At 43.7% G+C, this 17,372-nt stretch overlaps 1 protein-coding gene across 1 annotated transcript; it reads left to right on the top strand.

The window, feature by feature from the left end:
* Positions 1-470: 470 nt before the first annotated feature.
* Positions 471-16,188, top strand: T265_06559 (hypothetical protein; the record flags this gene model as incomplete). Its single annotated transcript, XM_009171855.1, has 3 exons — positions 471-574; positions 2,949-3,130; positions 15,590-16,188. 3 exons carry the CDS (start codon positions 471-473, stop codon positions 16,186-16,188), a joined length of 885 nt encoding a protein of 294 aa, XP_009170119.1.
* Between the last annotated feature and the right edge of the window lie 1,184 nt (positions 16,189-17,372).

The following is a 17,372-nucleotide window of genomic DNA, read 5'->3' as shown; positions in this document are numbered from 1 at the left end:
AAATAGAAAAACGCGGGAACTTTATTGAATCCTGACAACAAAAATGAATATGCTGACCTGATTTTCACTACCTGATTCAAACACTAGCGGGCCAAACAACTGATGAGGTCGTCTACTACAGGGTTCGTCTTTCTTCGGTCTCATTAGTCAAGAGCAGTCCCCGAGTTGCTGTCGCATTCGAAACCGGACATAGCACACGTGAAACCTAGCCAAATCACAAATGAATCTCAAATGAAGGTGAAGAATTCCAAAGTGAATATCCAATTAAAACCAAACAAAATTGCAGATAAGTGTGAATTTTGTGAACTGTGGCTGATAGATTAGAGAAATGAGCAACTTTATTTCACCGGTCAACGCGTCGGGTAATCTCGTGCGTGCTGAAAAGTCTCTGAAAAGTTGATTACCCCCGATTCCCGATTCTGGTCTATCAAGCTCTCACCTATTCGTGGGCAACAGTTATTTCCAAACACATGGCCAATGTTTGTTTGTTTGTTGTTGTTTTTTGTCCCACAGAGACGAAATCACACGATCAGCGAGAGATCAATGGGTTGCACACGCGCGCTAACAAAAAAAAGTATGTAGGAATCATTCGAATGTTATAACAGTTGGAAGACATGCAGAACAATGCATGCGCTTTTTAGACTTTCGTGTGTGTGTGTGTGTGTGTGTGTGTGTAGGTTTTCCTTCACACGACTATATACGTGTGCGTGCGCCAACGGGAAACGGAACAGAACGCGCACAGCGCGGCTGACGGTGGTGGCGGTGCTGAAACGTGGTCGCGTCGGCGAATTGCAGAGCAACCAGCTGTTCGACCTTTTGCCGATATGTTGCGAACACACACACACACACTACTAATACAATCTTTTGCACATTCTAAATAACTTTAAACTATGCCTTTGTACTATATATACACATACGTACAAAAGTATAAAAAGAAGAAAGTCGCAGGCAAAAAGAAGATGCGGTCCGTGGAGGTGGGAGGTGGCCTAGAGGGAGGGGTGTGCGGGATTCGTGCTGCAAGTTTTTTTAGAACTGGTACGTGCCAAAGGTGGACTTATAATTCAAAGGGAGTGTATGAAAAATGGCACCGCGGCAATGTGCCAATCGAATTGGATAAAAGTGAGTAAAGTAGTTCGTGGTTCGCTGACCACGATGGGAACATGCTGTCCAACGGCAAAGTCGCTGTTCAAAATACCCGATCAGAAGTGCCTACCACGAAAATACGGATAAAATACAACAACGAAAGGAATCGACTCAGTACTGGAAGTCCTTTTGTGGCTTACGGAGCCACTGTGGTGTCACTGACCACAAATGATCGCCGTCCAAGAGTTGATGATGTTCGTGTCTCGAGCACCCTCATGAAACTCCGTTAGTTGGGCTCGCAAATCAATCGTTCCTGTTGTTCTCGAAGCCGTTGCTTCACTTTCTTTATATTAACATTGTATTAGGCACTGATGCACAATTATTTCTTCAAGATTTCTTTTCTAACTCATGCGCAGTAAAACAATCCTCAGGTTGCATGAAGATGGTATTGGAAAAAACGAACCCTTTGCGACAAAATAATAGTTTTTGCCAAAGATCTCAAGGCTTTGCGATGAATAAGTGGCGAGGAGGACCTGATCGCCAGTGCTATGCATGTGAATGAAAAATTCCTGGACGTTTCTGAATGACTGCCATATTTTTTGCCGTAGTCAGAGGCCACGTGACCCTCGCACCTCAGTATGAACTGCTGCTATTCAGGACCGCACTGATTCCATTCGAAAATTCAACATTGGATCGATAGCCTTGTAGACCTTGAAAGATATTATCAAACATCTTTTCCACAGCATATTTAAGATGCATGCTTATTCATTTCTTGGGAATTTCCATCCGGTTTCAATTGGCCAATTGTTGGACGTGTGCTTAACGCTTGTTTGGAATTAGACTAGCCGGAGTTCTGATTTTTTTTTCAGGATTTTCTTACAAACTAAAAGTTTGTTACCTGTATTCGAATACTAAGTAAAATTCGAAATTGCTGTTTATGGTTAGCACACCAGGAATATTGAAAATTCAAGAAGAGGGACATCCTAGAAATTTGGGGAAACGGTGTTTGTTGTCCGGGTGGTAACCATGTGTATTCGGAGAACCGTTTGAAGACAGAACTTTCGCGGGTCTCAGTTCATTGTTCTTTTAATGCCCCGCTTTGATAAGGAATAAATACTATTTTTATTAATAAAGTATACAGTATCAACAACGAAAAATAGCTCCGGAAGCAGGTAAACAGAATGAAACATTTTCGGTTGGAGACAACTAGTCCGCCGTGCGTTTTCAGACTGATGCATTGCCGTCATCAAGAGCACAAACTCAGATTTTAAAAGTTTTGCTGTTGTGTTGTGAATACCTTATTGTGAAGAAAAGAGTAGAGGCGGAAGGTGAAGGGACTTGGTGCGAGCCTACCACAATCATGTCAGATTCTCATTCCGTCATGCACTGAAGAGGTCACGTGGACCCCAACCTGGGGGGGCAGGTCGCGCCGGTCAGCGGTTAGCCTGACTGCTTGCGCCACTGTCAACTGGGCACGGAAAACCATACTGTTTTTTGGAAAACGATGATGTGAGATGCATAATACAGGGCCTAACTACCTTCACTGCAATCTTTGGTAACCCCCTGCCCGAAAAGTGGTACTGGAACAGGGTTGTCTTACCATCTTTCGAGGTCTTCATTCTCGTAGGATGTTTGAGTCTGGGAATCTCGAATAGTTCCGGTAAACGAAATTTAGTGCCCTCATTTGGGATTGGAACCACAAAAATTAGGAATTTCCTAGTGCCTACTTTCAAGAGAGATTTACATACAGTACTTTCCGAATGAGTCTTCCACCCGCTAGCAGAGCTGCTTCACTGGGGCCAAGTAGTTTTAGCTTAAGCTTGGTACTATTCCATACTACTTACTTTCACAAAAAGTCGCCCCAGAGTGCATGATGATAGCGATGATGATGATGATGATGATGATGATGATGATGATGATGATGATGATGATGATGATGATGATGATGATGATGATGATGATGTTGATGATGATGATGATGATTCGGATGATTCGGATGATGATGATGATGCTTCGGATGATGATGATGATAATGATGATGATGATGGTACAGTGGCCCATTCAACAGTCAACTTGCTGTAGCCGGAATCACCACTTTTCTTTTCGGGTGGAAAATCCACTGCGTACTGAATCTTGTTATTTTCAGAATATCTGACTTCCTGCAGAACAAGGCTTGTTCCTACTGCAGTACAAAACATTGAGGTTTTCAGTCCGTATTATGCAGGTCACCAGATTAGAAGTTAGGTAAACACATGAGATTCCAACATTTTGTTTGCTTTGTTGCATAACACGTGAAAACATCTGTGATTAAGGACTATTATTCCTACCAACAGTCTATTACCCGGTTGGTTTCTGCCGGAGATATGCGTCAGAAATTGCGGTTCTTCTCGTATAAATACGAAGGAGCACCTTTTGGACGGGATATGCACTCCCTTATTCACTTTTGCACGATGAATTCCACTTTTTCGATGACTTGCGAACCTGTTCTTTTCACAACGCACGCTTAGATCCATCAAGCCCCTGTTCATCACAAACAGTTTGCCACCCAGAGACAGGGTAGACCTCTTTCCGGGCTTCGTTTCTCGCAAGGATTCACGTATGCAAAGACTGGCGAAATCAACAATTGTGCTGGTTCCTTGTACCAACGCGTACCACACCTGAAGGAGGGGTTTTACCACCTTGCGGGTATAGAAAACTTCACGGCTCGGAAGGACAGTATCTAGTTTGACCGCAAACCCACCTAGATGTGTCTCCACTCACAAATATCGGTCAAAAACAAATCTCGCATGTTATATCTTAGCTTCAAACTCAGGCACACCTACCCAGACACCGATGTCGTATTTTGATTCGGCCGTTACGTGGTAACTCGTTCCGACACATGGCGGGTCAGTTAGTGTCGAAATACATTGAACGAGCACTTTGTTAACCTGTGTGGCAATATGGGCTGAATGAAATCCACCAGTTGCCAGCTCCTCTTCCCTTTCTTGAGGAAGTTTTTTATACATTTTGACTGTGGTTAGTGCTTTTTGTTCACTCTTTCAGGGGTATACAAACGGGGAAATAGTGGGTGTCCCCAAGTGAGAGGGTCTCTCTTAGCGGAGCCGTAATGTAGTGCCTAGATAGATGGAGTGAAGCATCGCGATAGGCGGTTAACTTACCTTGGTAGAAAAAATACAGACGGACGCGCTGCAACCGCTCTCGTGTCATTTGGACTCAGTTCGTTTCGGTTGTAAACATCCACACTCATTGGTTCGCTCATGTCTGTTGGAGCACTTGGCTTGACGATTGTGAAGATGTTTGGTAATAATCCAAAGCTAAACTGCACCTCCGTTTACAATACGTCATCTTGACTGTGGATGCAAGGTTTGTAACCAGCGAACAGATAGATGGTTTCAAATTTTGATCGATATGATAATCGATGGTAATCTGCCAGCAAACGAGGCTGCCAAACTGCAACCAGCTGATGCCGAATTATTGACCCAGTTTCATCCGTGGGGACTCTTTTCAAAACTTGCCCAGAAGGGAGAAGAATAAACAATCATTGCAGCCCCTCATTGACTAGGTGGAAGAGATAGCTCAGTGATTAGTGCGCCTGGTTCGAACCCGACCTCTACCTCTTGACTTCCCCTGTCTAGACTTGGGTAACCTAACAGCATCCCAGTCCTAGTGTTTCCAGCTAGGTACCAGAAGGGTGCTACAGCTGAACAATTTCTCACTCATTGAGAAATCGCTTTGGATAATTTGAATGCAACTACTGATATTATGAAGGTCCCAATATGACAAGCAGTCTTTGCGAGGAAACAGGTAGACAGATTCTTTGGTTGCAGTCTATAGCATGACCTCAAAACCACAGATGTGTTTAAATGAAGCGATGGACAGATTAACCAACTATAAGACAGATGCAAGGCCAAGTTTAATTGGTAAGCAACGACATGCTAGCTGATTGGTGGGCCAAGGCGGCCCAAAAGCCAGTAGCTTCACCAGGCTGATTGGATGACTCAGACCGTTCAGTGAAGCCCTGAGATGAGTTCAGGCAGGGTTTCCCCGTTGTTCTGCTACGACGATCAAGTTTGAGGCTAGCAGGTGCTTGTACCGAGTCAAAAATGGAACAAGGACAAACGCTACTGATAATGATAATGAAGTAGTAGTCAGCGGTAAAACTTATTTTTTGGAAAATGTATCGTGTCAAATGGTTTGACATGGAATATTGACAATATTACATTGTAACGTTCACCTTATTTTATCCGATTAAAGGAGACTGACGAGAGGTTAGACTGTAACCTGTTTGTCAGCAACTCCGTGTAAAAATATAGATAACTATTCATGCAGATTTTGAGTTTCTTTTGGTCAGGTACCTAAAAGTGTACGGTAAAACTGACCGACTAGGTGGTTTTTGTGCATCCATTATGCTACTTTATTACTCTCCAGCTCAGGACAACCCGGTGGTTAAAGCCGGGAGGTTCATGGTTCGAATTCAACCTCGACATTTCGACTGCTGCTTTACAGGTTTTGGCAAGCTGTCATCATATTAGCCATCGTGAATCTTTCTAGCGGTCTGGAAGAGTGGTACGATCGAAGGATCATTGTTCTGCCACGGATTCCTCAATAAAACCACAGAAAGGAACCTGAAGGATGGTGAGTGGTCATTGAAAAACAAACTATGCTCTTGTTGTCCCACTTTGGATGCATCGAGTACTCTTGTGTATGTTTCATCCACGATAAATTACTTTACAAATTCTAAGGGTCAGGTTTTGACATTGAGTCCTCAACCTTTTGAAGTGCACAAAACTCAGCGTTGTCCTTAATGACTGCTAGGCCATTATATACAATCTGATGGAAGTGAATAGCCCTAAATTTGTCGCCACATTTAGAAAACTGTCGCCTGATCAACGTCCATGTTACTCCAATCAACTAGCAACAATTACGGCTTGTTTAGTTCTCTTGAGTAGAAGTACAACTCATCTGTGTTCTGGAGTTTGTGGGTTTGAGTTAGGTTGCGCATACGCAAGATCGCGTTCACATGAACGAATCGTATCGGTCACAGCGAACGGAACTACAAGTCACAGTTAACCCGGAATGAATTAGTTTCACACTTTTATTGGTGTGAACTAAGTCCGACCCTCACTGTTCATTTGATGATCCGTTCAAATCCGTCTAAATCGACATTTAAATCATATTATTCAAGTTCCACCAATCGCCGGATTTTCTTGGAAGGCCGAAAAACCAGCGTCTCTCATTTTCTTTTACAGCAGCATTCTGCCCTTGAAAAACTGACACCTTGTCAATCACGGTCTAGGCGTTGCAAACGCTTTCATCACTGTTTCAGACCTTTCCCCACCCTCCTAAAGTCCGCTCACCATGCCTGTCCAAGCCGGTATACAATTCTCCCGAAACACAATGATGGATCACTTTCCTCTGCGCGGACGCACGCACAACACGAGACCGTCAACAGAAGCACCAGCGGCGGCGGCAGCCCATGGGCGTCTGAAATGTTTATTCCAGATATCCGCACAGCAGGCTGTCCCAAGTTCGCTACAAGAACGGGGGGAATGATTGTCACTTCTCCCTCGACCCCACAGAAAAATTGCTACCCTTGTTTTGAAATTCACTTCACATTTCGCAAAACAAGAAATGTTGTTTGGGAAAGATTGTTGTCTTTCTTACACACACGGAGAGAGAGAAGGAGGCGACTGCCTCTACCATTTGAGAATCCGTCTCGCTGAAGTGTGTGTGTGTGCGCACGTTTTGAAACAGAAGCCTTTGGCACAATAACAGTGCAAAGCAAAAACGTGCACGACCGGTTTCTGAAACTATTCGATCATCTTGAATCGGACAGTGTCTGGTTTTTGAATCGTTTGATTCAGACTGCGGTCGTCAAAATGTGCTTGTTTTGTGAGTGGAGTCTGGTTAGAAAGCGCCGCTGCTGAAAAGTACGGGAGTCATTCCCCGGAATTCCCCGGGCATCAGCGAAATTTTTAGGTGCGGTTATTGCATAAAATGAACGAATCTTCTCATCAATAGATATTGCCGAGTGTCTGGACACTTAGTCGCGAGGACTGCCTCATCCAGATACGCATCTCCGCGAGATAGTCACGTGATGCCTTATCTATCTGTTTTCGAAGCTTAGCTTATCGATTGGTTGGACATGCGCCGGTAGCTTGTGCAAAGTGAATATTGTTTATCCGCTCCGAACATGCACTGATTGGTTTGTTCTTGCTGAACAGCTGCAGGCGCTTGAGTGAATTTCGTAGAGCAATAGGCAATGCACCAGACACCTCCGAGAAACAGAAATTTAAATGTCCTTAACCAATATCCATTTTTTCTTATCAGTTTGAATATCTCGTGAGCAGGTAAAATTCTGGTAAGGGAAATAAGATTGTACGCCATAGTGGTCGCTTTGATAGTCGGTTGAAAAGAGAGGCGTTTTTAAAAATTAGACCTAGAATTCTGCCACAAAGTGATGCAACTTGGATGAAAGTATCGACTAGTGGCTGAAAAAATTGGAGCTAATATGATCGAGCAATTACTATTTTCAAAGGAATGAAATGAATGGAGTACTCAAAACTTAAAAAAAAGAATCTACCATTGACTTTGGGAAGCAGAATTGTTAGGTGTGGAATGTCCATGTTCGTTTTAGTCACCTTGGATACGAGACATAAAACGTACAGTTTATACATAAAATAGAAAAAAATATGTGAACATATGTCTTGCAAACACTGGCATCAAAACAGTTAGACTTTTTGGAATAAACTGTCAGTGCGCCTAACCAAAGACCCCTACAACAGTTGATCTTGTAAACTATCCAAGCATTTCATTTCAACGAGTTTAAAGACCGCCCTTCAGCGAAAGAGTCACTAACAGCCCGGACCGAGTGACGGTGAACTTATCGCTTCTGGTAAATAGAGATCTCTAATGACTATTTGTAATGCACTACTAGTGAGGTTGCTAAAAATTCATCGATATCCCACGACCGGTTTTGCCTTTCTTGGTCACAGTCCCCGAGTTTCCACCAAACAAATTGCACGAAATTAGCGAAATGAACTCTTTTGCAAACCAATTTGGTTTTGCGAGAGACTCACCTGGAACCCAGCTGAATCGCTCGTTCGTGATGTTTCCAGACAACTGAATGTGCTGTACCAGGCCGCCTCATGTTTCAGTCGCTACGATATTCAAGATATCGCGATACATGCATATTTTTAATGCACTACTCATAAGGTTGCTGAAAATTCGTCGACAGCCCACGACCGATTTCGCCCTTTTTGGGGCTCATCAGGTAGGTGCAGTCTTCGAGTTTCCGTCCACCTTATGTTCTACTGGAAACCAAACCAAATGACTGTTTCGAACCATTCATTAAGATTTATAGTGCCAACTTGGCTCACCGATAGTCGACTGTTTATGTTCACGTGGTCCTCCCGTTTGCAGGTAGCTATATTAGAAAAAAAACGTCTAAAATCTGTTGACCTCAGTCCCAAGACCCATCTAAAGGAATGCGCAATTACGACTTATTCAGGCTACTAGGGGAATCGTCCTTCAAGAGCGTAGGTGCAGAATTGTTTACCGCCCTGGAAGTATACCAGTTACAAAGATGGATTGACGAACATGTTTTCGGCAGGGTCTTTTGAAGGAGGTGAACTAGAGCCATGAATTTGACGATCGGCATCTATCACATTCTTCCGCGACTACAGACCTTCTCATCGCTACTACACGGCCCATCGGGATCTGGATACATCTAAGAAAGTTTGCTTCCTGTCACACAGCCTCCTCAACGCTGAAATTCTGGATGAAAGTATCGCTGAAGAGCGACGTGAATTCCGGAGTCAACGCATCACGTCTATCCTAGTCTTCATAGTGCGGCGATCGGAACCAAGCAATGTACTTTCTATTTTGTAGAATTCACAAAGGCCTCTGACTCAATAAAGAGAAAAGCGTCGTTCTCCAGGGTTCCCATCGTTCAGCAGAAACCTGTCAACATTATCAGCTCCCTCAACTTTGATAGGGGGACTTGCGTGAATTCCCGTGGAACCAAATTTACAAAGTTCGAATTTGGCATGAAAGTGACTCCAATTATTTTTAGTTTTACCCTGGCGACAATTGGTACAGAAATATTTCATGAAAATGAGTCATCGATGCAGTGCCGTCCGGACTCTCTCTTCTTTAACTGAAAACGCTACATGGCCACGCATACGCTACGTTCCGCCGATGACTGCGTGTAGTCTGCCTACTTGGAACCAGAGGCAAGGTGAACTTATACTTCCAGAACACTTGTCTTTTACCTGTGTCCAAGGCATCATGCATTAAAAATTACCGCAAGACAGGATGTTTAGAAAATTTTCGCTACTATGGCGGCAGTTGGTTTACAGATTCAACACTTGAGTTTTAAAGGCTAGCACTGCATTTGCTCGAGCACCCCGTGGATGGACATCAAGCTTAAAGACTAAAGAGATGTCGCACTACAGAGATCTATGGACCTTACGCCGGCGGCACATTAGAATCCTTGACAAATGTCACTTGCACCGCGCGTTCTGGAAGCTTCAAGGTCGTTGCTCAGATGGGATCCCAGATCAAAGGAAGTGAGGATACACAATCAACGCCTTCGAATATGCCGCACTAGACGGATAGCCAATCACCACATTGATAAACGAATTATTCAAGGTCACTGAATCCGTTTTATTTATTTGAATAACACGGGCAGAAGGCTACGGGATGTCTAGGGTTGCATTTCGTCTCTTCATCTGTAAGGCTAAAGGCCTTCAGTTTTCACCATAAATTGGGATAAGAATGAAAGAATGGAACGGAGTCAACCAGGTTCGATTTTTAGGTCTTTTGTGCTCACAAGCTGGGTCTTTATTGATTGATCAAAACGGATTCTAAACAGTATACTGGGGTCACCTCTGTGTCCAGTGGGATGAAGCCAGAACCAAGAAACAACCAGAATACCGCTTTTTTGATACTTCAGATAAATTTGAAAAAGAACGCGATCTTGGTTTCAAATCTTGGGAAAATCTGGCGATTGGTGGACGGGCCTGGCAAACTGCCCCGCAAGATTTGAGGAACAACGAATCTCAATGTTCAAACGCAAACTCTCCGCTCGAAACAGTCGATCAATATAAACATAGCCACCAGGCTGTGTGAGACTTGCCGGCACAGACGCCCAAGTTAAACCAGCGTAAATGCGCCAACATCTATCATCGTCTGCTCTAATATCGACCAACATCAGACCGACCGCACTGTCATTTGGCAATCACCAGAAAGCATTGCTATGGTAATATATCTGTAGAAAAGGTGCTACCCCGCTTGATTTTTGAATATTTGATGGATGAAGCCACAGCCTTGGGGTAAAAGAACTGGTATTGATGCTACCTGTTACACCATTGTTCTTAGACTAACCGGTGACTCTCAGAAGGTTTCTACATGTTTGTAAACGACTTGTAATGGCTCCGAGCAAACCGTCTACGTCTTACCTGCCGTGCACAGTCGTCAGTGAGGAACTCCCTGTGGCAAGGATAATGCAGCCAACCAACCTTCGCGGTTTCTGTTCACCTTTTGGAGTCGTCAGTGAGGAACTCCCTGTGGCAAGGCTAATTCAGTCAACCAACCTTTGCCATTTCCGTTCACCTTTTGGCGACAGTGGAGCAAAGTTTATAGTTTTGACGACATATATCTTCTACTGGCGCTTTGAGTAGATCGAAGGGGGTCTCATCTAGCAACTAAAGCCAGTCTATGCTGATTGGTAGAGAACTACTGTGTGGCTGATTCGCAAATCAACTTGGTTTTCACGAATCTCTCGTTTATGATTTCTACAACTCTCGTTTATGATATTCTATAACTGAATGTGTTGCACACAGGCCAGTTCATGTTTCAGTTGGCACGGTATTCGAGATATCGCGGTATATATTCATAGAGGAAACTAGTCACAAGGTTGCTGAAAACTCTTCGACGGCCCATGACCGATTTCGCCCTTCTTGGGGCTCATTAGGTAGTTGCGAGTACTTTCCTTTATGAACATATACTGCGATATCTCGATTATCGTGCCAACTGAAACTTGAGGCAGCTTGTGTGCAGCACATTCAGCTGTAGAATGTCATAAACGAGAGATTCAGTTGAGTCTCCCGTGACAACCAAATCGATTTGCAAATGAGTATGTTTGTCAAAAGCAGTCCAATTTGGGCTCAAGAAGAACATAAGTCTGACGAAAACTCGGGGACTGCGCCTACCTGATGAGCCCCAAGAAGGGCGGTGAGCTGTCGAGGAGTTTTCAGCAACCTTGTGAGTAGTTTCCTTTACTGTGTAGCTGCTTCACGCTTTTTATTTTGGAAAATCGACAGGACTACTCTTTCGGAACCTTCGGACTTGAAATCCTTTGGTCATTAGTTGTACACCACTACACTCCGGTCACTGACTGATATCGTGGACAGCAAGCTATAGCGCCATTAACCTACTGCATACGATATGTTATCACCTTTACCTTGTTGCGCAATTTGGGACTTCTGAGGCCTAATCTTCATTCAACATGTGACAGCAACAACGGATGGTTGAGGGTTTAGAATGCCACTTTAAAATAAACCGTTTATTCCGATCGGACCATTTTGGGATGAACTGTCTGAGTCAATAAACGTTTCTTCAGAAGAAAACCTGCTTGATGTTTCTCAAAAGCGGTCTCCATCATTGCTATAGATACCGTTACTGTAATTCCTATGGTATCATGTAAAATCTGCCTCGTAAATGATACGATAATAGGCTGCCAGGTTGGCGATCTGTCCGGCATCTGAGTTACTGGCATTCGCTCCTGACCATCTCACCAAGAAGGACAACTGAAACGCTTTTGTCCAGATTTTCATCCATTTCAAAGAAGAATAACGTTGGCAAGTAACGAAAGTTCCTCACACTTTCGATGCCTCGCCTCGGGGTCTTCAACCCACTGCTGACGAGAGAAACCCGCTGTGATGCGTACTCCCACGGCTAACTGGCGTAACGCTCGTTCGGGACGTCCCGTCGAGGGGCTTGCAGAGAAAAGTGGCAGTTGAATTCCAGTGTTTGCTGTTCATGCTGTGGAACCCAGCACGTGTACACATTGATGGTACATTGCTCACGTGATGCTGTGGAACCCAGCACGTGTACACATTGTTGGTACATTGATCACGTGTTGTTCTGGCTAAGCCACTAATGGGCTGTTATCTGACTGCTAACAAAGCAGAGTTTGGGTGCAGCCTGCGTATGTCAGCTGAGGATAAAGATGGAGAATAAATCTCAAATTGATACATGTTGGTTGAAGCTTTCTTGAAATGGTCGGTATCTTTCTTCGATAGAACTGTCTTTTGTGTTTTTATGGACAATATGTTGTTAAGACGCAATACACTACTCATAAAGTTGCTACTCAAAGACACGATAAACGGGGGATTTAGCTGGGTTCCAGATGAGTCTCCTGTCGAAGCTAAATTGATATGCAAATGAGTGCATTTGTGGAAATCTTGGGATACGCATGTGTGGTGGGAATGTAATGGAATTCGTTCTGGCGTTCTATCCCGACTGACCAATCCCAACAAAATTTGGAAGCATTGAACTTAAGAAAAAAATTAACGACAATTCATTCGATCCACCGAAAGTGAATATGCACATTTGTGTCTTATAGTCCGAACCCCAACAATTAATAGATATTTACTAGCAACCAAGTCGTTTTGTAATGCACTACTCATAAGGTTGCTGAAAACACCTCGCAATATCGCGAAACATGAGGCAGCCTGGGGCAGCATATTCGGTTGCCTGGAAACATCACAAACGAGATATTCAGCTGGGTTCCAGGTGAGTCTCTCGCAAAACCAAATTGGTTTGCAAATGAGTGCATTTCGCTAGCAATCAAGTCGTTTTATATGCCCATTGGTCGGGCAACTAACCGTGGGGTTGTGGACAACCCGTGCTGTTCTAAACTACAGACACACGTGAGCGAGGAGATGTAGGACCATACATATTTTGAGTAAAGTCTGTCTCTTTGCGATAGCTCTTGTTAATCCAAGCCAAGGAGCGAGGAGCGCAGTCTTGAGCTTCTAAGGGATTAAAACTCTGACCGTTTGACATTCTGAACAAGTGTGTTATCGCTACATCATCGGGGCAAATTGGAGCAGTCCAAATCGTTGCAGTAAAAATGTGAACGATATGACCGAAAGATTAGCCATTTTGCACAATCGTTTGTTTAAATTAATCGGAGACTTCAACTCATGTGGACTGTCTTGAGCGTCATATCAAAAGTTTCATTCGTATTTGAAGACTAAGGACAAACGAGATCCTCTGTCACGATTATTTACAGAACAGTTGACTGTCGAGAAATACATCCATTTGCAAACCAATTCGGGTTCAAGTAGAACATAAGGTGGACGGGAACTCGGAGACTGCGCCACCTGATGAGCCTCAAGAAGGGCGTAACCGGTCGTGGGCTATCGAAGAGTTTTCAGCAACCTTGTGAGTAGTTTCCCTTATGAAAAAGTTGACTGTCCAGTTTAGTGCCACAATAGATCGGCGATTGTTTCAATGCGATATTCGAATAAAGCGAATAGCAAATTTTATCCTGCCGGATCAATAACTGGGCCACATGGAGTTTCGTTAACCCATATTGTCGGACACTGCTCTGCTGACCTTGGAATGGTTCACAAATCATTTGAGAGTCACTGAGAAAACACAGAAGGAGCTGGTAAGTTAATTAAGCCGCCGGTTTTGTTAGCACACACACACCTTGCCGCCTGAAGAATGACAGGTGGACATCGCCCTGAAGGGAAGATCCGTCAGATCCCGTTAGACGACAACTCTCCAGCTGGAGAGTTTGCCGCAGAAGAACCAATGCCACGTGGATTTAGAAGAAAGGCGAGTGGCAGAGGGGTTGGATCAAAATGTATCAAACTGAAGAGTGTTTATGTGACCCAAAATGCCTGATGTTTTTTCTTCCGAACGATGCACACATTATCCATTTCGTGCTAATACTGTTCTTGGTTCTGATCCGACATTTTCTCGCGCAAATCCCTGACTCGACCAATTTCGTTTTGAAGATGTGGGTTCATTCGAGGTGCACAAACCGTTATGATGGGTGAAGCAAACGAAACAGGTGCGGGTCCAAAGAATGGTTGACGATTACTTGAACCAGTGGAAAACAACACAAGGTCCTATCGGACTGCTAGCATGGAACAAGGAATTGGTATTTTGAACAATCTTGTGACCTCTTGCTCGTCATCTCCAGTCACTTTTACAAGCGGAAATGGGATAAGAAGAGTTAGGAATGAATAACCTTGACATTTGAGCGAGCATCGACCGCCTTGGAGAGATTCAAATATCCGATGCCGTAGGAGAACCAACAATGAGCAAACAGTCAGTTTCGCTTAGGCTTGTCGCATTGAGCATGACCGATGAAACGGCGCACGGCTGGGAATGTTTTGCGGTTCTCGTTGACATACGTATAGAGCTGGAAGTCATTAGGTTGGTGTAAATACTAAGGCCTCGTTGTAAATGCTACTGAATCGAAAAGAAGGGGGCATTTTGGCAGAATCACATGGATAAATCAGCGTTTGAAGTTTTTGATATGTATTTTTTAAATCCTGGTAACTTTTTCAGTTTCATCACGCTGGAGAGAGGCACATTGGTTGTTCGAAATCTTGGTACAACTTCCGCAGTTCCGTTGATTTTTTTATCCATAACTTCTCGTCATTAATTTCACTGGTTATCCGTAGACACGGTATGTTTGTACGAGTCTTTGGTGAACGGTTTTGGTATTCTTCACGTGAAAAAAAAACGGAATTAGACCTTCAGTAAAGAAGCATTCGGTCTTAAGTGGATCTAGGACTCGTGTTCTTCATCTCTAACCGGCACATCACACTTTGCTTCAAGCTGATCTCTCCTTAAGCAGTATTTTCCAAAACAGGGTCATCTCCAACTGAGTTTATTTCGGACTCGACCTCATGCAGTCACCTAGATAAAACCTCCAACCTCCATGGAACTCCCTTTCAACTCATGCATGTATGAACATATGCAAGCTGCCCCCTGCACGCTCCCTGTCTCAGGATTCAGGCTCGCCAAGTTCCAAGCAACCTGACAGGTAGATACGTTGTGGCATAGCAGTTCCCTTTATTGACAGGTTTTTCTAGCGATTTTGGTTGCCACGAACGTTCAACCGGGGCAACTTTACCCCCTGGGAATCATTTAGAAAGCATACTGGTAAACCTACAGCGTACTACAATAAATAGCCAAACTCCCTACTAAGGGTTTCTTTGGCTAAGATGCTTTGACATTTGGATGAATAAAGGATTCATTGTACTCTCAAGGTCAACATTGACTCCATTTAATCTTCTTGAGAGTGATTGATTTTGTGGTTCCATTTAAACAGTATTAGGGCAGAGTGCGAACTTTTGTCTTGTCAAGTAGCAATCCAATCTTTAGGGCTAACGAACACGCCTTCTTCATCCTAGGACGAGTTGGGTTTTCCATAAGAGGTGAAGCATTGGTGTTGAGCACTGATGTCATGCTTCAGATGATGATGATGATGATGATGATGACGATGATGATGATGATGATGATGATGACGATGATGATGATGATGATGATGATGACGATGATGATGATGATGATGATGATGACGATGATGATGATGATGATGATGATGACGATGATGATGATGATGATGATGATGACGATGATGATGATGATGATGATGATGACGATGATGATGATGATGATGATGATGACGATGATGATGATGATGATGATGATGACGATGATGATGATGATGATGATGATGACGATGATGATGATGATGATGATGATGACGATGATGATGATGATGATGATGATGACGATGATGATGATGATGATGATGATGACGATGATGATGATGATGATGATGATGACGATGATGATGATGATGATGATGATGACGATGATGATGATGATGATGATGATGACGATGATGATGATGATGATGATGATGACGATGATGATGATGATGATGATGATGACGATGATGATGATGATGATGATGATGATCATGATCATGATGATGATGGTATGATAAGAGGTGATTATAAAATCTTTGCAGCCATCCAAAAAAGAGTTGCAAAATGCCCCAACTGATATACGAGAATGATTCTGTTTCAAGATAAATGAAATGTCCGGCTTGTCAGAACGTCATCTTTTGATTTCGCGCGGAACACATGTTGGATCAGCTCAACAAGTTTACCGAGAGGTTTCCCGTGAAGAATGCCAGAACATCAAAACAGTGAATCTTGAACGACCCGACTATCCGCCAACTGTCAGACATACCTAGTTGCACCAACGAGTTAAAATTATTTTTCCAGAATAACGTCAAATTTACCGTTGACCAGGAACGTGTGATTTCCCGGAAAATTCAAAGCTACTTATCATAGAACTCGACATGTCTTGAGGAAAAAAATCGCGCTTGCTGTAAGGTTGTATCCATGTTTGATGCTTCACGGGGTCGCTAAGTCTGTACCGCCTCCCCCCGGAAACCGACCGTCGAGGGGTAGCACATTTTCGTCAGCCTCAAGCACAGCTGTCCAATTATCCGTCAGTGCGCCTCCAACACACACACACACACACACACACACACACACACACACCAGAAAACAGTGGTGCCAAATTTGCGGTCAAACCATGGGGCATGTACGTGCGCAATTCGAGTTGATGGACAGGTTAGACGGTGTGACGGCTACTCTCGATGGTTCGCGCGCGCGTGTTTGTGTGTACCTGTTAAAAACGGTAAGCATGTAGTTGTTCGAATCCGAGCAAAAAAGCACTCCAGTGAGGGTAAGAAGCCACATATCATTTTCCACCAGCGTTAGATGCGTTGATTGACACGTACGAATCCTGCGCTCAGCCGCTTGTTGCCTGAGTGTTACTCATCAACCCACCATGTTGATACCTCAGTTGCTAGAATGTATCCAACGCGGTTGGACAAGCGAGGATGGAATGAACGTGCGTGCTGCATAACTGGGTGTTTGTTTCGGCCGTACTTATCAGCTGTATTACTGTTTGGCTGACTTACATATTCTGAATGTCTGCTCTACACGAAATGATATCGGTAATTTGCGGATACGGTCTTATGTGATCTGTCAATAAGAGGACCACTTTTTGAAATCTTGTCGAATGTGGTACATTTATCAGCAACCGACCAGAAGTACTTTGGGTAGAGCTGTTGCAGATTATGTCAAGAGACCTCATCATCATCATCATCATCGTCATCAAGAGCGAAAGCGGATGAGAACACTGTTGCTTCACTGCCGTACGATCATGTCAAT

Source organism: Opisthorchis viverrini (assembly GCF_000715545.1).
Source record: "Opisthorchis viverrini unplaced genomic scaffold opera_v5_136, whole genome shotgun sequence".
Taxonomy (NCBI): Eukaryota; Metazoa; Platyhelminthes; class Trematoda; order Opisthorchiida; family Opisthorchiidae; genus Opisthorchis; species Opisthorchis viverrini.
This window is presented reverse-complemented; position numbering and strand designations above follow the sequence as displayed.